At 50.1% G+C, this 22,258-nt stretch overlaps 1 protein-coding gene across 2 annotated transcripts in view; it reads left to right on the top strand.

Annotated features, from left to right (window-relative positions):
- Positions 1 to 20,549, top strand: part of EYA2 (EYA transcriptional coactivator and phosphatase 2) — a 267,436-nt gene extending 246,887 nt beyond the window's left edge. For both annotated transcript variants that reach the window (XM_045804754.2, XM_045804755.2), the window contains 4 exons: positions 595 to 709; positions 1,689 to 1,810; positions 13,017 to 13,117; positions 19,793 to 20,549. In XM_045804754.2, the coding sequence (XP_045660710.1) occupies positions 595 to 709; positions 1,689 to 1,810; positions 13,017 to 13,117; positions 19,793 to 19,873 (419 nt within the window). In that variant the 3' untranslated portion in view covers positions 19,874 to 20,549. The remainder of the gene's footprint in view (positions 1 to 594; positions 710 to 1,688; positions 1,811 to 13,016; positions 13,118 to 19,792) is intronic.
- The last annotated feature ends 1,709 nt before the right edge of the window (positions 20,550 to 22,258 follow it).

Genomic DNA, 22,258 nt, shown 5'->3' with positions numbered 1-22,258 from the left:
TGGAGGTCTGCTGCCTGGGTGCCGCACCTGTCTCCATGCTTCCTGCGGTGAGCCAGTCGACCTCACTAAGCCTCAGCTTCTCCACCTGACTTACACAGTGTTATATTTCAATCATATCTCAATTTAGAAAAAGTGTCCCCCTCTAGGGTCACTGTGAAAATGAATGAAATAAATCCTAGTAAAAGCACAGGCCATACACACAGTAAGCACTCAATAAATGTGAATCGTTTTATTTTTTCGTCTCCACTGTAACAGTATGAACTCCATAAACCGCATTTTTTGTTCATCTGCACGTGCAGTGCCTACAATACTGAGCACACAGAAGGCACTCCCGAATTCTTTGTTGGGTGGACGGGCGGGGGGGGGGGAGGGAGGGATGGAGGGGTGGGTAAGCGGATGAATGGATTCATCAGTGGGTAGGATGATTGATCGGCAATCCCAAAATAAGATTAAAATCACTGGACAAAGTTGACCTTGGGTTTCATCTGATTCGAAACCTTAGGGCACCAGTAGCTAGACTCCCCTTCCCTAACCATCCCCCCCCCCAGACCTCTCAAATGAGAAATACCACGTCTTTATTTCCCTTGTCCGTAGGCTTGATAGGAGCTCCCAAAAGAGAGACTTGGCTACAGCTCAGAGCTGAGCTGGAAGCTCTGACCGACCTCTGGCTGACCCACTCTCTGAAGGCGCTCAACCTCATCAATTCCCGGTAGGTGGGAGCCCCCATTGGCCTTCCTGCCCCTGAACTTTCTCCCAGTTGAGGGCGGCGTCTCCTCCATTTCCATGCTTGGAGAATTGGACTCCCCAAATTCTCACTTGCACTTTCCAGACATTTGAGAAAGCTGAGGTGTCACACGGTACCGTGGGCACCTTGCTCCACCGCTTAGCAAACAGGTGCTGAGACGTCTCAGGGCCCAGCAGAGCCAAAGACCTTTTGTACCTAGTAGGTCGGTCTGTCCCCTCCGCTGTTGCCCACAGTGCCTGCGGGTCACGACAAAGCCCTCTGAAAACCATTTTATAGTAGGCCGCAGATTATCTGGGGGCAACTGCAAGGTACGGAGGGTCCAGTTTCACCCCAGGCCTCCCAATAAACTGCCTCTTGCTCTTGAACAAGATCATCTGAGCCAGAGAAGAAATAAGACTGGGCTAGTATCCAAAACTCCTGTGACCCGACGTATGAATGGTGACAAGATGGCGGCCCACGAGTTGGCTCCACCCCACTGACGTGTCCTGTTTGATACACGCCTTGTCCCAAAGACTGGGAAAGTGATCCATAGCTCCAGGTTTCTAGGTTCTGTCAAAATATCAGAACCGGCAGGTGTTCTCCAGTTTACCCCAGTCCTCGCCGCTCCCAGTTGTCCTACATCTGATCCATATTACTCACACCCGACAGGCAGCTGTGGCTGGGTAAGCATGGGCCCTTGCAGGAAACTTTTGTTTTAAATAAGTATTACACTTTAACACTGTAAGTAATATTACAGGATTGCGTTTCAATGTGCCAGGCAGCCTCAGGCTTAAAAGAGACGAACAGCTGAAGGATCGTTGGGCCTCCCCTCACCTGAAAATGACTTAGCCAGAGCTCCAAATGCCGCCAGAACTCCTGCCAACTCCAGGCTCATGCTGCGGGGTGAGGAGGCCTGGCCTTGCTGCACATTGGTGTTCTGACCCACGGTCTTCTTCGTCCTCAGGCCCAACTGTGTCAACGTGCTGGTTACTACCACTCAGCTGATCCCTGCCTTGGCCAAAGTCCTGCTGTATGGACTGGGCTCCGTGTTTCCTATTGAGAACATCTACAGTGCAACCAAGACAGGTAAGGAGAACCAGATCTCGGGGTGACACGGGGAGGGAGGGTGAGGCTAGCTCTCCAGCCCACGTTTGGGAAGCTTAAGGGAGACGGCACTGGGGAAGCCGAAGAACTTGTCCATGGGCCTGACTCAGATCCCCAGAACAATCCCACAAACCCCTCGCTTTAACCTCAGCTTCCAGAGAAAGTGGTTAGACCATTGTTGTCTAAAGTATGGGTATTAGTTAGGACAGCTGCAAAGCTGCTGTTAACAGACACACCCCAAATACAAGGACTTACATCAGAATGCAAGCTTCTTTCTCTCTCACCTGTCAGCAGAGTAGGGGTGAGTAATCCAGGCCAGTGGGGCAACTCTGTCCTCAAACTCACCCAGGATGCCAGGTCCTTCCCATCTTGTTTTTCCACCATCCCCTGTGGTTTTATTCTCATGTGTGGTTAAATCAGAATCCTGCCACATTGTCATTCCGGCTTATGGGAAGAGGGGAAAGAGGAAGGAGTGATACATGTCGAATGTTTTAAAGCCAGGACTCCAAGATAGGATACCTGGTGCTTCTACTCACCTCCTTTTGGCCCCCACTGAGTCACATGGCCACAGCTGGTGGCAAGGGAGGATGGGAAACGTAGTCCATAGCTAAGTGCTGTGAACACAGGTAAGTCATGGAATTCTATTACTAAGAAGAGGAAAATAGGGTCACCTGGGTGGTTCAGTTGATTAAGCATCTGCCTTCGGCTCAGGTCATGATCTTAGGCTCCTGGGATTGAGCCCCACATTGGGGGTCTGCTCAGCGGGGAGTCTGCTTCTCCTCTCCCCCTCCCTCCTGCTCATGCTCTGTCTCTGTCAAATAAATAAAATCTTTAAAAATAAAAAAAAAGAGGAAAATAGTTTCCACCACAGCATGGCACAAGAGATGATTTTATTTTTTTTTAAAGATTTTTTTATTTATTTATTCGACAGAGATAGAGACAGCCACCGAGAGAGGGAGCACAAGCAGGGGGAGTGGGAGAGGAAGAAGCAGGCTCATAGCGGAGGAGCCTGATGTGGGGCTCGATCCCATAACGCCGGGATCACGCCCTGAGCCGAAGGCAGGAGCTTAACCGCTGTGCCACCCAGGCGCCCCACAAAAGATGATTTTAATTTAGGTGGTACAAGTTGTCAAATAACCTTGAATCTAACCGTGAACCACCCAGAAAATTCGGGTTTCTTTTTTTTAATTCTAAGGAGAGGGTCTCAATTTAGTGTTACCCTGCTTTGACACCTCTCTTAATGCCTGATAATCTCCCTTATTAACAAAGAGAACAAGCCGTAGGCTCAGAGCCTCCATCAGATAAGAGAATTTAATAACTAGAAACGAACAGTATCATTTATCATCGGGGCAAGTCATACTGGTTTTCAGGGGGGAGGGGCTGGGTTTTCTTACATCACCTAAAACTATATACTAATGCAAAATCTAATTAGTTAAGAGGTTTTTAATTAGAAATTTCTAAACTTGTTTTTCTCTAGCACAAACATACAAGAACTACAGTACTTGGGAAGCATTCTCCCAGAGAAGTTTTTGCCTTTACTAAAGTTCTAGGTCTGAACATTACAGAAAAGGGCCCTTAGATTTTTAGACTTTAAAAAATCATGAAATTCAGGCCCCGGACGGCCATGAGAGCTTCTGCGGCAGGACTCGGTGAGCCTCTCACTGTCTCTCTGCACACTGTAGTCACCTTTGTGCCTTTGCAGGCTTCTTGAAAACCTCTTTCTTAAATATTTTATCTTTAATTATGGTAAAATACACGTAACATGAAACTGACTACCGTCACCATCTTTCAGCGCACAGTCGGGGGTATTAGCCACACTCACACTGCTGCGCCACTGTCCCCGCTACTCAGCTCCAGAGCCCCTTCCATCCTGTAGAACTGAAGCTGGGTCTGCATTAAACAGGAACTCCCCATTTCTGCCTGCCCCCAGCCCCTGGCACACAGCCTTCTACTTTCTGCCCCTAGGAATGTGAGTGTTCTGGGGACCTCGTAGAAGTGGCATCATCGAATATTTGTCTTTTTGTGACTGGCTTATTTCACATAACAATGTCCTCAAGGGTCCTATCCATGAAGCAGCCTGTGTCAGAATCCCCTTCCTTTCTGAGGCCGAGTCATAGTCCATTTTATGTCTGTGCTACATCTCGTTTATCCATTCATCTGTCCTCGGACACTTGCAGTGCTTCTCCCTCTTGGCTGCTGTAAAAGTGTGCTGTGCACACGGGTGTACAGATCTCTCTTCAAGATTCTGCTTTCAGTTCTTTGGAATATATATCCAGTGGTGGAACTGGTGGACTGTAGGGTAATTCTACTTTTCGTTTTTTGAGGAACCGCTATACTGTTTTCCGTAGCGGCCGCACCGTCGTGCGTTCCCACCAACAGGGCCCAGGGTTCCAGTTTCTCCACATCCTCACCGACACCTGTTCTGTTCCTTCCTTTTTGATGATAACTATCCTAATGGGTGTGAGGGGACTGGTGTTTTTTTTTTTTTAATTAACATGTACTGTTTCAGGGGTACAGGTCTGTGATTCATCAGTCTTACACAACACACAGAGCTCACCACAACACATACTCTCCCCAGTGTCCATCAACCAGCCACGCCATTCCCCCACCCCCCTTCCCTCCAGCAACCCTCAGTTTGTTTCCTGAGATTAAGAGTCTCTTACGGTTTGTCTCCCTCTCTGGTTTCGTCATTTCATTTTTCCCTCTCTTCCCCTATGATCCTCTGCCTTGTTTCTTAAATTCCACATATCAGTGAGATCATTCGATAACTGTCTTTCTCTGATTGACTTATTTCACTTAGCATAATACCCTCCAGTTCCATCCATGTCATTGCAAATGGCAAGATTTCATTTTTTGATGGCTGCATAATATTCCATTGTGTACATATACCACTTCTTCTTTATCCATTCATCTGTCTTTGGACGTCTGGGCTCTTTCCATAGTTTGGCTCTTGTGGACATGGCTGCTATAAACATTGGGGTGCAGGTGCCCCTTCGGATCACTATGTTTATATCTTTGGAGTAAATACCCAGTAGTGCAATTGCCTGGTCATAGGGTGGCTCTGTTTTTCAACTTTTCAAGGAACCTCCATACTGTTTTCCAGAGTGGCTGCACCAGCTTGCATTCCCACCAACAGTGTAGGAGGGCTCCCCTTTCTCTGCATCCTCGCCAACATCTGTCGTTTCCTGACTTGTTAATTTTAGCCATTCTGACTGGTGTGAGGTGGTATCTCATTGTGGTTTTGATTTGTATTTCCCTGATGCTGAGTGATGTTGAGCACTTTTTCATGGGTCTATTGGCCATTTGGATGGATGTCTGCTTTGCAGAAATTCTGTTCACATCTTCTGCCCGTTTTTTTTTTTTTAATGTTATGTTAGTCACCATACAGGACATCTTCAGTTTTTGATGTAGTGTTCCATGATTCATTGTTTGCATATAACACCCAGTGCACCATGCAATACGTGCCCTCCTTAATACCCATCACCGGGCTAGCCCATCCCCCACCCCCCCGAAACCCTCAATTTGTTTCCCCGAGTCCACAGTCTCTCATGGTTTATTCCCCCTTCTGTTTACCCTTCATTCTTCCCTTCCTTCTCCTACCAGTCTCCCTGCTATTCCTTATGTTCCACAAATGAGTGAAATTATATGATAATTGTCTTTCTCTGCTTGACTTATTTCACTTAGCATAATCTCCTCCAGACCCGTCCATGTTGCTGCAAATGGTGGGTAATCGTTCTTTCTGATAGCTGAGTAATATTCCATTGTATATATGGACCACATCTTTATCCATTCGTCTGTTGAAGGGCATCTCGGCTTCTTCCACAATTTAGCTATTGTGGACAATGCTGCTATGAACACTGGGGTGCATATGGCCCTTCTCTTCACTACGTCTGTATCTTTGGGGTAAATACCCAGTAGTACAATTGCTGGATCATAGGGTAGCTCTATTTTTAACATTTTGAGGGACCTCCACACTGTTTTCCAACGTGGCTGTACCAGCTTGCATTCCCACCAACACTGTAAGAGGGATCCCCTTTCTCCATATCCTCTCCAACATTCGTTGTTTCTTGCCTTGTCAATTTTTGCCATTCTAACTGGCATAAGGTGGTATCTCAGTGTGGTTTTGATTTGAATTTCCCTGATGGCTAATGATTTTGAACATTTTTTTCATGTGTCTGTTAGCCATTTGTATGTCTTCATTGGAAAAGTGTTCCTATCTTCTGCCCATTTTTTGATTTGATTATTTGTTTCTCGTCTATTGAGTTTGAGAAGTTCTTTATAGATCTTGGTATCAGCCTTTTATCTGTAGTTGAATTTGCAAATATCTTCTCCCATTTCGTGGGTTGCCTCCTTGTTTTGATGACTGTTTCCTTTGCTGTGCAGAAACTTTTTATCTTGATGAAGTCCCAAAAGTTCATTTTTTCTTTTGTTTCTCTTGCCTCTGGAGACGTGTCATGAAAGAAGTTGCTGTGGCCGATGTCAAAGAGGTTGCTGCCTATGTTCTCCTCTAGGATTTTGATGGATTCCTGTCTCACATCGAGGCCTTTCATTCATTTGGAGTTTATCTTTGCGTATGGTGTGAGAGAGTGGTCAAGTTTCATTCTTTTGTATACAGCTGTCCAATTTACCCAGCACCATTTATTGAAGAGACTGTCTTTTTTCCACTGGATGGTTTTTCCTGCTTTGTCAAAGATTAGCTGACCACAGAGCCGAGGGTCCATTTCTGGAGTGTCTATTCTGTTCCGTCGCTCTATGTGTCTGTTTTTGTGCCAGTACCATGATGTCTTGGTGATCAAAGCTTTGTAGTACAGCTTGAAATCAGGCAACGTGATGCCCCCAGCTTTGTTTTACTTTTTCAACATTTCCTTGGCGATTCGGGGTCTTTTCTGGTTCCACACAAATTTTAAGATTGTTTGTTCCAGCTCTTTGAAAAATGTCATTGGTATTTTGATCAGGATGGCCCTGCAAGTGTAGATTGCTCTGGGTAGCATAGACATTTTAACTATGTTTATTCTTCCTATCCATGAGCATGGAATGTTTTTCCATCTTTTTGTGTCTTCTTCAATGTCTTTCATCACTGTTCTGTAGTTTCTAGAGTACAGATCCTTTACCTCTCTGATTAAATTTATTCCGAGATATCTTATGGTTTTTGGTGCTATTGTAAATGGAATCGATTCCCTAATTTCTCTTTCTCCAGTCTCATTGTTCGTGTATAGAAATACAACTGATTTCTGAACATTGATTTTTGTATCCTACCACATTACTGAATTGTTCTATGAGTTCTAGTAATTTGGGAGTGGAGTCTTCTGGGTTTTCCATATAGAGTATCATGTCATCTGCGAAGAGAGACAGTTTGACTTCTTTGCCAATTTGAATACCTTTTATTCTTTTTTGTTGTCTGATTGCTGTTGCTAGGACTTCTAGTACTATGTTGAATAATAGTGGCGAGAGTGGGCATCCTTGTCGTGTTCCTGATCTTAAAGGAAAGGCTTTCAGCTTTTCCCCATTGAGAATGATATTCGCTGTAGGCTTTTCTTTTTTATTTATTTATGTGACAGAGAGACAGCCAGCGAGAGAGGGAACACAGCAGGGGAGTGGGAGAGGAAGAAGCAGGCTCCCAGCGGAGGAGCCCGATGTGGGACTTGATCCCGGAACGCCGGGATCACGCCCTGAGCCGAAGGCAGACGCTTAACGACTGCGCTACCCAGGCGCCCCTGCTGTAGGCTTTTCATAGATGGTTTTTATGAAATTGAGGAATGTACCCTCTATCCCTACACTCTGAAGGGTTTTAATCAGGAAAGGATGCTATATTTTGTCAAATGCTTTTTCTGCATCAATTGAAAGGATCATATGGTTCCTTTCTCTTCTCTCATTAATGTGATCTATCACGCTGATCGATTTGCGAATGTTGAACCACCCTTGCATCCCAGGGATGAATCCCACTTGGTCGTGATGGATAATCCTTTTAATGTACTGTTGGATCCTATTAGCTAGGATCTTGTTGAGAATTTTGGCATCCATATTCATCAGGAATATCGGTCTGTAATTCTCCTTTTCGATGGGGTCTTTGCTTGGTTTGGGGATCAAGGTAATACTGGCCTCATAGAATGAGTTTGGTAGTTTTCCTTCTGTTTCTATTTTTTGAAACCGCTTCAGGAGTATAGGTATTATTTCTTCTTTGACTGTTTGGTAGAATTCCCCGGGGAATCCGTCTGGCCCTGGACTCTTGTTTTTTGGAAGGTTTTTGATCACTGCTTCAATTTCTTCATGATTAATCAGTCTGTTTAGATAATCAATTTCTTCCTGTTTCAGTCTTGATAGTTTACAGGTTTCCAGGAAGGCATCCATTTCTTCCAGGTTATTTAATTTATTGTATATAGTTGTTAATAATTTCTAATGATTGTTTCTATTTCCTTGGTGTTGGCCATGATCTCTCTCCTTTCATTCATAATTTTATTAATTTGGGTCCTTTCTCTATTCTTTTGAATAAGTCTGGCCAGTGGCTTATCAATCTTATCTATTCTTTCAGAGAACCAGCTTCTAGTTTTGTTGATCTGCTCTACTGTGCTCCTGGTTTCTAATTCATTGATCTCTGCTCTAATCTTGATCAACTGCCTTCTCGTGCGTGGGTTAGGCCTGTCCTTCTGTTCCAGCTCCAGCATCTTGGAGAGAATATAAAGACTGCATTTTAGATTTTTCTATTCCTTTAAGTGAGGCTTGGATGGCTATGTATTTTCCCCTCAGGACCGCCTTTGCAGTGTCCCATAGGTTTTGGACCGATGTGCTTTCGTTCTCATTGGTTTCCATAAATTGCTTAAGTTCTTCTTTAATTCCCTGGTTTACCCAAACATTCTTAAGCAGGATCGTTCTTAGTTTCCAAGTGTTTGAGTTTCTTCCAGATTTTTCCTTGTGATTGAGTTCCAGTTTCAAAGCATTGTGGTCTGAGACTATGCAGGGAATAATCACAGTCTTTTGGTATCGGTTGAGACTTGTTTCGTGACCCAGTATATGGTCTATTCTGGAGAAAGTTGCATGTGCATTCGAAAAGAAGGAGTATTCCGTCTAGAGTGTAGTGTTCTGTATATATCTATGAGGTCCATCTGGTCCAGTAGATCATTCAAAGCTCTTGTTTCTTTGTTGATTTTCTGCTTAGATCATCTATTGCTGAGAGCGGAGTGTTGAGGTCCCCTACTATTAATGTATTATTATCTGTATGTCTCTTTATTCTGGTTAAGAGTTGGCTTGTGTATCTAGCTGCTCGCCTGTTGGGGGCATAGATATTTATAATTGTTAGATCCTCTTGTTGGATACATCCTGTAAGAATAATAGAGTGTCCTTCTGTATCTCTAACTACAGTCTTTAGCTTAAAATCTAATCTGATATGAGAATTGCTCCTCCAGCTTTCTTCTGATGTCCATTGGCATGAAAAATGGTTTTCCATCCCTTCACTTTCAGTCTGGATGTATCTTTAGGTTCAAGATGAGTCTCTTGTAGACAGCAAATGGATGGGTCATGTCTTTTTATCCAATCTGTAACCTGGTGGTGCTTTATGGGAGCATTTAGGCCATTCACACTGAGAGTGATTATTGAGAGATATGATTTTAATGATGTCATGTTGCCTGTGAAGTCTTTGTTTCTATAGATTGTAAATTTCTGTTCTGTATCACTCTTGGGGTCTTTTTACTTTTAGAGAACCCCCCTTAATATCTCTTGTAGGTCTGGCTTGGTGGTCACATTCTTTCAGTTTCTGCCGGTCTTGGAAGGTCCTTGTCTCTCCATCCATTCTGAATGACAGCCTTGCTGGATAAAGGATCCTTGGCTGCATGGTCTTCTCACTTAGTGCTCTGAGTATGTCTTGCCAGCTTTTTCTGGCTTTCCAGGTCTCTGTAGACAGGTCTGACATTATTCTGATGTTCCTCCCTCTGTACGTGAGGATTCTCTTCCCCCTGGCCGCTTTCAAAATTTTATCCTTGGATCTAAGATTTGTGAATTGTACTATCATGTGACGTGGTGTTGGTCTGTTCTCATTGATCTTGGGAGGGGTCCTCTCTGCCTCTTGGACATGAATGCTGGTTTCCTTCGCCAGATTAGGGAAGTTCTCAGCTACAATTTGGTCAAATATCTCTTCTAAACCTTTCTCCACTCCCTCGGGGATGCCGATAATTTTGACATTGGAACGTTTCATTGAGTCAGTAATCTCCCGTATTCTAAATTCTTGAAATTGTAGTTTTTTAAACCATGTTCCCTCTTTTTCCTTCTTTTCTATTATCTCATCTTCCAGCTCACTAATTCATTCTTCTGCCTAGTTTACCCTGGCCGTCAGAGCATCCAGTTTAGACTGCATTTGATTCATAGCATTTTTAATTTCTGCCAGATTCGCTCTCATTTTCGCCCTTAGAGATTCTATATTCTCGTTAATATTTTCGTTAATATTTTTTTCAAGCCTACATCTCATCTTGACCATTGTTACTCTGAATTCCATTTCTGACAATTTGGTTAAATCCATATCCATTAGTTCTGTGGCCGAGACCACAGTCTGTTTCTTTCCTTTGTTGGGGGTTCCTCCTCATTGTCATTCTGATGAGAGGTTGCGGGGATGCCCAGAGCCCAAATTATTGACCAGGACCCAGGCAGTGTGCACTTGTTTTATAGGGATCTTAGGGATGTGGGTTTCTTGTTTTTTCAGCCTGCCTTCTGGGGGAGGGGCCTGTTGCGCTGATATTCAGGCAACCCTGTTTGGGTAGAGTCACCCCGTCCCCTGCGAGGGGGGATGGGGATGGGCACAATGTGAACCGGTATTTCCCGGCTTTTGTTCTCTGGCAGTTTTCTGTGGCTCTTCTGAGAGAGCAGCAGTGGCTGAATCCCAGCCTCTGTCTCAGAACAGAGAGATCGCAGTCCGCTCTCCACTGAGCTCCCTTGGCCACTTTAACTCTTTCTGCCGGTGCTGCTAAAAACCCCGCAGCATCAGGGGATGTGCGCCCCACAGCCGCCATCCCAGCGCTCGCTTCCAGGGCTGGCACGTCTCTGTCCTTTGTGCTTCTAACACTGCCAGCCTGGTTCCCGCTCGCTCCCGAGCTCTCTGTTTCAGTGCGGTTTGCGCGCGCTCCGGAGCGCTGGTTTTCAGTCTGGTCGCGCGCGCTCCCGAGCTCCCGGTTTCAGGCTGGTTTCCCTGCTGCTACGGGTCCGCGAGCCCCGCCTGCTCCCCCGTGCAGGTGGCTACGGCTTCCCGGCGCCCGAACGCGGCGGCTCCCTCCCCTTTCGTTTATCTTCCGATATCTGTGCGCAGATTCATGACTCCCTGCTTGGTCCCTCAATACTCAGCGCTGGAGATGATCATTTGTAGAGATCCAGATGTACCTTCCTGCGTCTCAGGCTGATTCCGTGGATGTTCAAGCTGGTCTGGTACCTATGCAGCTCGACTCAGGGGACCCGCTGAAAAAAGGTCCCCCACTCCTCCATCTTTTTTCCTCTCTCTGAAGCAAAGTTTCATTTAACAGCACCGTTTTTCGGTAGATTTTGCAAGAAAGGCATCCAGAACCCAGGCACATCTAAAATTTCCATTCAGCCCTTGGATTCTATGTCAGAAATCAAATGCCATCAGGGACATGTCAGAGCAACGTCTTTCCCACTCGGGGAGGCCGAAGGTCAACACACGGAGGCAATCAGAGTGGAGAGCACAGAAATTGGCCTCCAGCTCCCTGTTTTAAATTTAAAAGCATCATTTTTTTCAACAGTCAGGTTTCTGCTAAGTAACAAACACACGGCAGCTTCGGGTGTTTATTTCTCACTCATCCGTGTGCGGAGTCCGCGGGGCTCTGCCTCTCTCACCGTGGGGCCGGCGCTCACTGTGGCCAGCAGCGGCACCTTCCTCTCCCGACAGGTGGCAGAAGTGAAGGGAGCCGAGCCACACCACCCACACACTTCCCGGGGCAGGTCCCCAGCACTCCAGTATTGGTCAAAGCCAGTCGCATGGTCAACCCCCTGTCCGTGGGGCGGGCAGCAGGCTCCCCCTTCTGTGGCGATCGGCTCTGCACAGGGGTCACGTCATTCTGCTGCCTCAGAAGACGGGTATGATTGGCAGCTCTGACCCGGCCGCTGCTCCCAGAGGAGAAAGCCGGCCCAGAGGGAGGAATGGTCCCAGCAGGGCCAAGTCCGACCTAGAGCAGAACAGAGTAGCTCAGAGCTCCAGCCACCAGGGCAGCCTAGGTTCGAATCCCGACTCAGCACTCGCTCACCAGCTGCCCCGGGTAAGTGACCTCTCTGTGCCTCAGCTTCTCAGTCTGTCAACACAGGTGGTCATAACCCCCGAAGCGTCTGACACAGGGCAGCGTGCAGGCTCCCCGCAGAGCACGAGCACTCAAAAATAAACCTGGGTTATTATTATTATTATAACTATTGATAGTCCCCCGCTCCTCTTCGGGGCCCTCCACCAGCCTCTGTTCATCGCAATTTCATGAGGATTGCCTCGACACAAGTAAATGAGTATGGTCGGTGTTTCCCAACAGAGCAGGGAAGCATCTTGCCTCCCCGGAGATCTCTGGCAACCTCTGAAGACACTGCTCCAGGCATCTCCTGCCAGTAACGCCGAGGCCGAGAAATTCTGCTGTGGGCCGAGCGCCTAGCAGACAGGAAAGTCAGGGTGTGACCACTGTTTTTAGCACGCCCGTTTTCCTTGCTGTGACCACACCTGCTGACACGATCAGGAGGAGCTAAGATCTGAATCCAGCGTGTCTGGACTCCTGCTGCCCACACACCCGGGAAGGAGGCCAACACAAAGGGATGGTCATCAACGCGTAACAAGGGGCAGAGGCTTCACCACGAGGGCCAGTCTGTCCCCAGGATGCCGCCTGCAGACGTGTGACTCTGCCTCCTAAGTCACATTGCCTGGCATCCTCCGCTATGAAGTGGGTCCGGTGCCCCTACACCAGCCAGCCGTGTAGACTCCGGAACCCACTTCAAGCCCCTATGCTCCCTCTTCTGTGTCACCCTGAGCAAGCCACTGACCTCTCTGTGCTGTCGCCCCTCACGTGCGGATGGCGAACGCACACACGCTGCTTGAGGACGAACCGCTCCGTGCGCGGCCCTCGGAGGACAGCTGCTCCCAGCAAGCACCTGGGTCACGGTTAGGAGTCCCCACAGTCCTGGGTGCTCAGCAAGCGCTGTTTCTTTCCCCTTCTTGCACGTGCAGGGAAGGAGAGCTGCTTCGAGAGGATCATGCAGCGGTTCGGCAGGAAAGCGGTCTACGTGGTGATCGGTGACGGCGTGGAGGAGGAGCAGGGGGCGAAGAAGGTACTGCGTCCCCGAGAGGCTCGGGGGTCCCCTCCTTCCCAGGCTCTCCGCTCCCCCGTCCCTTCTCATTTGCAATCGCAGAAGCATCCTGAGTAATTTCCTTCTGCAAATCCCCCCCGGTGCCTTTGGCTGCCGCCCCCGGTAGCCCTGGGTTTTCTCTAGGACAAGCGCTCGGGAGCCCAGAGACCCTCTGTCAGGCAGGCTGGTGGGGGGCTGGTGCACGTGTGCACACTTTATTTCATACTTACTGATCATATGTTCCAGGAACCCTTCCCAGTTAATAAAGACAGCATTAAGCTAATGAGAAAGAAAACCCTGCATTTGTGATCTTGGGCCCATGAGGAGAGGGGCGGCGGGTTCTGGTGGCCACAGCTCTGCTCTTGGAAAAGAAACAGCTGCCAAAGTCCTGGGTCTGGACCTGTCAACAGCATCCCAGAGAGCCTGCCACCCCCCACCCCGAGGCCTGGGAAGTGGACTGTTAATGTCACAGAGCTTAATTGGGAGGACCTGGTTTCCCCCTTCCCTCCCCAGCAACAAATTCCAGGGAAATGCAGAAATGTTTAGAGTCTCAGCAGAGAAAGCCTGGAAAAGGAGGGAGGGCCCCAAGGGTCCCAGGAGAGGGCCCGGGGGCAGAGCTAGTAGGCCTTGCCACCTGCAAGGTTCCTCCCCTTCCCAGCTCCCCCGGACTCCGCGTTTAGGCCTCAGGCTCCAGCACCACCTCAGAGGGAAGATTTCCCTGAGCGGCGGCCACTCTGGTCTTCCAGTGACACAGGCCTGCCTGAACTCCCTCCCCAGCTGTCCACACACTCTGTTCAGGGCCTCTAGGACTGGGGTCACTAGCACATAAGCCCCGTTAGCACCTACGGCATGCCCGTGGCGGTAGCAGGCGCCGGGGCCACATGAGCAGAAGGGACGGGCTCTCACCCCTCACTCAGCTCCAGCCCGGGGCAGGCAGTAAACACGAGAGTGTAACATGTGTGAGGTGGTGACCAGAGGTTTGGAGAAAAATAAAGCAGGGACTGGGGACAGATGGCACTGTGGGGGTGGGGCAAGTTGCCAGCGTACTCAGTGGTCAAGGCAGGCCTCGCGGCCAGGTGACATCTGAGTAAGAGGAGGAGGAGGAGAGGGAGTGAGCCAAGGAGGTATCAGAGGGAAGGCAGCCCCAGAGAGGAACCAAGAGATTCCAAGGTCTGGAGGCTGGAGCTTCCTGCAGGGAGCCAGCATGGCCACAGTGGTGGGCCAGGCAGGTGGGGAGTGCCAGGAGGACAGGTCCAGGAAGAATGTGAGCACTTCTTTTTAAAGTGTATTTCTTTAACTTCAAAAACGGATTTAGCGAGAAAAATATCGAGTAAATAATTGTAATAGAGGTGATACACAAGGAATGGCCAAGGCAGTATCACGAATCCCGGGAATTATCACAAATTACCGGTGTTCCAGAAGCAGCGTGCTAGGTGCAGAGCACAGGCTGCGGGAGCAGACTCCCTGCTGCCAGGGGCTCTAGAACCCCCCCCCTCCAGGCTGAGCTCTAACGGGGAACTCTGCCCTCAGCGTGGCACAGCCATCAAGATAGATAAAGCTTTGCTTCCAGCACGGCCGGACTGGAGAACCGGTGTAGGCCTGTGGCCCCGGGCGCCCTCACCTGCCCTCTGGCCCCCACCCAGGGAAACAGGGACCTCCGTGGAGCAGCCACTGACATTTTCCCACCTTCTCACCACTGGAGAGAGTTCGTGAGGGCAGCGTAGTAGATGTTTTGAAATGACCCCTTTACTCTCCTGAAATGAAATGCTAACGGTCATGGACACTATAACCATAATGGCCAAAACACGATCTAATGGTCGATTATCAAAGACAAAGGGAAAGTTATTTACTCACAGTAACACACACTTTGACACATAAATATCGGGGCACAAAATCCCAGGGCTTGTACCAAGCGTGCCATGCCTGTGACACAGGTGTGCCGTCTCGGCCATTCAGGAGCCAGGTGAGGGGCTGCGGCCCTAACCCGGCTTCTCCAAACTGCTAAGCAGCTCATGGAGAGATCCTGAATAAAGCAAAATACAGACTTCCCTTGCTTTTACACAGTAGCTGCACTCCTGGAAATGCAGGTTTTATTAAAAGCATGGGAAAGATGCTCTCGATTTCTACGTGACGGGTCCAGTGTTAAGAGTCCAGGCTCAGGTTACTACGTACAGGTTGGTACTTACTTGACTGACAGGACATTCGAAAACCAGTCAGGTCCCAGGCGCGTGAGATGAGGCAGGACACCTGCCCCCACTGGCACTGCCCCCAAATCATTAGGAGTTGAAATTCACACCTCTAGAAATTTCCACAGTGACCCCTAGGGGGCAGGCTTTTCCTCCTCTGAGAACAGCTAGTCAGGGCTGGCCTTCCCGTACCGGACCAGGCACCTCCCTGGCCTCGCCCTCCTGCCAGCCCTGCTCCCACAGAAAGATGTGCCCGGGGGCGCACATTCTACCCTAAATCCTAGCTCTGCCATTTGGGTCTGCGCGGCCTTCAGCAGGGGACGCCCCCTCTCTGAGCAGCCTCTCCCAAGCTCTAAGCCGCCGGGAACAGCACCGAGGGCTGAGCAGAGGCACGTGACAGAGCGACTGGCCGAGCTTCCACGGCTACTCCCTGGGATGGTGGGCAGGAGGGAAGGGTAACAACCTGCAGAAGTTCAAAGGAGCTGCTCTCTCCCCTGGAACCAGCAGAGAAAGAAAATAGGAATGCTAATTTGCACAGAAGGTGAAAACTCACCCAAATCTCTCGTTTGCTCAGAGCCCATGGGAGAAGCACGTTACCCAGCCCGGTGGAGGGGTGGAGAGGGCGGGCTCCAGCACGGGCTGGGCGGGAGGGTCTCAGGGAGCCGTCCAGGTTCTGCGGAGTGGGGCTGGGTGTGCCAGAGACACTCGACAGCAGTTCGAACAGCGGGCAGAGAGGCCTCTCGTCTCCCATGTGAGACACCTCGAGCTTCGGGCACAGCGGTACCGGCACCAGGGACCCGGGCCCCTTCCGTCTTGTTGCTCTGCCGTCCCCGGGCTGCTCTCTCGCCACCACCCCGTCTGCACAGCGGCCCCTGGCAAGGGAAAGGGGGAGGCCGCCGCATCCCTTTAAGGGCACAGGGGAAACAGGTGGACGGCCCTGCTGCTCAGATCCCAGCGGCCAGATCTGGGTCAGGTGATCACACCCCGCCACGGCGTGCGCTGGGAGAGGTCGCCTTTATTCTCAGCTGCCGTGTATACCCAGCTAAGCAAAACGGGGGCTGCTGGGGGGGAGGGGCAGCTGGCAGTCTCCATCACAGCTGGCCTGTGGCAGCCCTATCCCTGGCCCCTAGGGGTGCCTGACCTAACTGCATGCCCATACCCCTCCTCTTGATTACGGGCATTACCGTGGGTATTAGCTGCTTCATTTTACAGAGGATGTACTTGAGACTCAGAGAGGTTAATTAACATACCTCAGGTCGCACAGCTGGTACATGTGAACTGATGTTTTGCACCAAAGGTCAAGCAGGAAGGAGGTAGACCTAGGAGTTTCAAACAGTCTGTCCTCATCCCTGAGCTGGTCAGACAAGAGTGGGAGTCTACCAAAGGAAACCAAGGCGCACGCACACCCATCCACTGAGCTCCTCTAAAAACCTCTGTGACTGTCTCACGCAGCAGCCCCAGCCCAGTAGCGAGAAACGCTGCGCACCAGCCACTCTGCCGGCCTGACGGATGGGAGTCATTAGCCCAGGCTGCCAGACACCTGAGCAGCGTGAAATACGGCGACAGGACAAGGGGCTCGGACCGTTTGGGCTGACAGTGTTGTTAATATCTCCATTTTAGTGGGTCATTTGTCTCCACCTCTCCACAAGTGATAAATCCACCTGTGCTCTAGGCCTGGGATGGAGGCGGCTGAGACATTCTCCCACCTTTGCTCATTTCCTCCCAGAAAAATGAATTACACTCTTTAAAGGGGGACAGGATTGGCCAGGCAGGAACCAAAATCCATCTTTGCAGAGAAAGGAAGGTTTGGCTGGGGGAAGGAGGGGGTGGGGAGCTGAAAGGCATTGAAGGAACGGCATCTGTGGCCCATGATGGATAGCATGCTGCTTCCTTTGAGCGAAAGAGAAAAAGATGTGTTCGTTGAGAACTGTGAGAAGCCTGCCTTCCCTCTTCCCCCCCCCTTCATGCCTTCTCTGTGTGTTTCTTGAGCACCTACTGTGTGCCAGGAGCCATGCTAGGCAGCAGTGAACGTGCATTCCAAGCTCAAACTGTCTTCAGGGCCTTTGCACTTGCTTTGTCTTCTGCCTTGACCACCGCCCCCCATAAGTATGCACCTCCTTCTTGCCCTCTGGGGCCTGCTTAACTGTCACCCCCTACAGAGGCCTTCCCTGACCCCAGCTATCAGAACAGATGCCCTCCCCCAGCTGCTTTCTGCCCTCCCTCCGTTGTTTCCTTCATAGTGCTGACCACAACACAAAACCATTTGTGCATTTCGTAGCTGTGGATGCCTTCTCCGTGACTCCAGTGGGGACCATGTGTGTGCGCGCCAGCTATGCACGAGACCCCACCGAGCGCACGGCGGTGAACTGTCAGACACAGTCCCTGCCCTCTGGGTCACCTCCCCATCTCAAGATCCTTCACTTAATCACATCCACAAAACCCCTTCATTCAGAGGTTCTAGGGATCGGATGGACATCTTTGGGGGGCTGTTAGTCTGCCTACCACAGACCAGAAAGGTAAAGATAAACAGTGATATAAAGAGTGGGCACAGTAAGTGAAGAGCTCCCAGAGGCAGGAAAGGATCTGATGGGTTCCAGGAGCCAAAAGGACGCCTGTATAGTTTCTAGCCTATGGACGTGGAACCTTACAGGGCAGAACTCCAGGCATCCAAATGTTCATCAAGCACCGTCTGTTCACTAAATAATTTCAGGCCAATGACTGTCTTGGGAGGCTCAGTACCTTTTAGCAGCAGGTAGCAGAAAGCCCATGTAATGGTGAGTTAAACTCTTGCTACCTAATAAGATTAGAAATAGTTGTGCCCTAGGTTGTCTCAGTGGGTCAAAAACTCATCAAGCATCCCTTTCTATTATTTCGCTCTACCTTTCCAACCATCTTTGGCTTTTTATGTTCTGATTTGTTGCCTCGTGATCTCAAAATGGCTACCACAGCTCCGGGCATCACATGCTAACAGGACAGCATCCAAATAGGAAGGGAAAGTAAGGAGGAAGGAGTTCTCTCCTCAGGTGCCTCCCTCTATTCCTGGAAGAAGACCCTTCCCCTCAGCATCTTCCCCTTTGGCTTCAGGTCACAAATCAAGAGGGATACAGGACCAGGACACCTGGGTGGCTCAGTCAGTTAAGTGTCTGCCTTCAGCTCAGGTCATGATCTCGGGGGCCTGGGACTGAGCCCTGCATCCGGCTCCCTGCTCAGTGGGGGGTCTGCCTCTCCCTCTGCCCCCCACTCATTCCCTCCCTTTTTCTCTCCAAATAAATATTTAAAAAAAAAAAAAGGCTACAGGACAAACCCTGGCAAACAGGGCTGGCGCTGTCACAGCTTGCTTAGCCGATCAGAGCACATCCCTTAGGTCTGGGCACAGTGCTGCCAAATTCTCAGTTCTGGAAGCAAGCAAGAAGAGACAGCAGTACTGGGCATGCAACAACTTCAGCCAATGATTAAATTTTCCAGTAAATGAACATGCAGTCAGCTTTCTTCTCTGGAGGCTGACAGGACCCCTCTGTGGCTCAGTCTCCCCATCTGTGAAATAAGACAGAGTGCCTCCCTGAGGATCAGGGACCGGGTTAAACGAGGTCACGTGCGCGGCACAGAACCCGCACTCTCACCAGCTGTTAATGACCGTGTGATGACCGTGGCCGTGAGGGCAGTTCGCGCTGGCTTGCCGTCAGCTGCGCTTTGGTGAAATCCGTTCCCTCCTCTCTCTCCCGCCCGCTTGAAAAGGGTGCTCGTGTTTTGGTTTCTAAGCGTTCTGTCTGGGCAGTGCAGCAGCGAGGGCACGGAAAGCAAGGGGTAAGACGCTGGGTGTCACAGGCTGACGGTGACCATCCAAACTCTGCATCCTGACTCCCGACCACCTCACTAGCCAGCCCCTCCGCCCCCACCCCTGCACGCGCACCTGCGCACACGCACGCCCTGGCGTCGGCGCGCCTAGGCTAACCCAACAGCGGCCCTGAGCCGACGTGCCCGGCAGGGAGGAGCCGCAGCAGCCGCATCCGGCCCCCCCATTTCACAGGCGAGAAGACGGACGTCGCCCGGTCCGCCGTGGCCGGCCTGCCCAACCCTGGCGGGGACCAGCTCCGTCTGCTCCTTCCGAGATGAGCCAGTGTTAGGGACGGGTGCAGACGTGCGCACCTAGCTGACACTTTTCTCGAAGTAGCAGATCGAGGACAACCTTCTAGGAAGGAACAGCCTTCTCACTGCCGGACTTCATTCCGGGTCAGCGCGCCGCCCAGGACCGAAGACCTTCCCAAAGTCGGGGAGAGGGTCGGACAGGGTGCCGGGCTGCTAGGAACACACACCCGCGCGGTCGGGGGGGGGGGGGGGGCTGCCCTGCCGTTCGGGAATCGCCCACGGGCCTCGCCACCTCGGGTGGGCGTGGCATCGGGCTCTGACCCTGGGCTGGGGGGGGAGGCCCGGGGCACGGCCTTAACGCCGCGGCTGGTGTTCTGTGTTCCAGCACAACATGCCCTTCTGGCGGATATCCTGCCACGCGGACCTGGAGGCGCTGAGGCACGCCCTGGAGCTGGAGTATTTATAGCAGAGCCCACGGCCTCGCCACCGGCCACCCCGGCGCATCCCGCGCTCCCAGGCCCTCGCCTTCCCCGCCTCCCCGCCAGATGCCCGACGCCGGCGGTCCCTGCGGCCGAGAGGACGTGCCCGGTGACCATCTCAGCAGCTGTCCTTTTAGTCCACGCGCGGGTCCGGAGACGCAGAGTACCCCCCGGTGGCTTTGGAATATTTAACTTTGGAGAAAAGGGCTGGCTCGGAGTCCAGGCTTTTCCACGAGACTCACAGAACAAAAGCGAGGAATTGCTGATTTGGGGGAGGGATGAGGAGGGGACAGGCTTGGGTTGGGTTTTTTTCCTTTTTAATTTATGGACTAATCTCATTACTCTGGTATTATGCTCTCGTACCCGTGTTGTTGGTTTTCTTAGTCGTTGGTTTGGTTTCTAAACTGGCATGGGGGTGGTGCAGTTCTCAGTGAAGCACGCTTTGCTCCAAGTTGTGCTTTGGGGGGGACAATCATTCTTTGAACAATGGGTGAGGGAGGCGATTCGGGCTGATGGGAAGACTATTGCTTATTTTTGTTTTAAGGACCTAACCTGACGTCATGTGGACAGTGCACGTGCCTTATGCTGCCATCTTGTTTTCTAGGAAGAGGGGACCCTGGGGAGGAGGCGGTACTTTGTGATGGATAAAAGGCATTAAATAAAACCACGTTTACATTTTGAAGTGGGATAGGTGTCACTACTTTATGACCGATCTTGAAGCTTCCATTCGAGGCATTAACAGACTTCCAGCCATCCGCACAGGCGGAGCCGCCCCTTCATCCTGAGATGACCCAGGTGGTCAACCCCTTTTCTGTTCTGAGGACTAAATGCCCAGTGCCGGTTCTGACGGAAGCTAGGGGTCCACAGTCTGTAAGTGTTCTAGCCTGAATCCTGGAGGACTCAGAGGTCCCAGTGGCCAAGGACAGTGTCTTTCTCATTCTGTATACTCAGTACCCGTAACAGTCTGACACAGATATGGCACTTAATGAAGGCTGAAAGAAGGATGGATGGACAGACGGATGCTCAGACAGATGGACAGCAGACGGGTTATGGATGGGCGGTGGGTGGGTGGATGGATGACGGACGGGTGGGTGGTGGACAGCTAGGATTCACTGGCCCCAGACTCCTTAATCGTCACCGTTTCCCCAGCAGTATCCTGCAGCTCTTGAGGACAATCTCAGAGGTAGAGTAATGGGACTCTTCACTCACAAACAAAAGCCCTTGGCCTCCCAGAAGTCTGAACATGACTTGAGAACTTCCTGACCAGCCCCCCGCGAAGGACAGAAACCCAACGAAGTCCTCAGGTCAGCCCCTGGGGCTGAAGGTATCTGCCTAGCCAAGGGCTTGAGAAATCAGAGAGCCACCACTGGGATTTCTTTCCATCACAAAGAACAGAAACACAACACAGGGGCTTAAACAAAACAAAACACAGAATTCTTTGGCTTACTTGACCAAAAAGTTTAGGGATGTGTGACCTCAGACACCCCCATTCCAAATGCAGAATTCAAGATACGGCTTTACATTTTTTAATTCAGTCTCTTACTCTCCATCTTTGGACTCTTCGGTTTGGTTTCATTTATAGGCAATAGTCCACAAACTTAGAAGATTTCCATTGATAAAGCATTCATTCTTAAAAGGACAATTGTTTTGGAAAGGTAGGTTAAATTTATTATGTGAGTTAACAAATGTCCTTATGGTTCAAATATTTTGAGTTGGTTCTTCCTTTGTTATTTGCAACCAAAAGCATCCCAACTTACATAGCACATAATAAATAACGTTATTAGTGGTATTATCATATCTCATGGGCTCAGATTTCTACACAGGAAATCAGCCATTCATTACCACCAAATACCCAGCTGGGTATTTTTCATCAGATATTAATCAAGCATCTAAAATGCACTGGCAGGGGCGCCTGGGTGGCTCAGTTGATTAAGTGTCTGCCTTCAGCTCAGGTCATGATCCCAGGGTCCTGGGATCGAGTCCCGCATCAGGCTCCAAGGAGCCTGTTTCTCCCTCTGCCTGCCGCTCCCCCTGCTTGTACGTGTAAACGCTCTCTCTCTGACAAAGAAATAAAATCTTTAAAATATATATATATATATATATATATTTTTTTTTTTTTAAGTAAGCTCTCCATCCAATGTGGGAATCCAATCCACAGTCCTGAGATCAAGAGTCGCACGCTTCACCGACTGAGCCATCTGGGCACCCCTACATTTTTTCCAAAAAAAATAAAACTGCTTCTTGGGGAACCTGGCTAGCTCAGTCGGTGAAGTGTGCAACTCTCAGTCTCAGGGTTGTGAGTTCAAGCCCCACACTGGGTGTAAAAACTTTCAAAAACTTACAAAAGATGGTCAATCTCACACATACACTGA

The sequence above is a fragment of the Ursus americanus genome, chromosome 22 (genome assembly GCF_024610735.1).
Source record: "Ursus americanus isolate L20-20 chromosome 22, mUrsAme1.1.p, whole genome shotgun sequence".
In the NCBI taxonomy this organism is placed as follows: Eukaryota; Metazoa; Chordata; class Mammalia; order Carnivora; family Ursidae; genus Ursus; species Ursus americanus.
The sequence above is the reverse complement of the archived record's forward strand: the minus strand, read 5'-3'. Positions and strand labels throughout refer to the sequence as shown.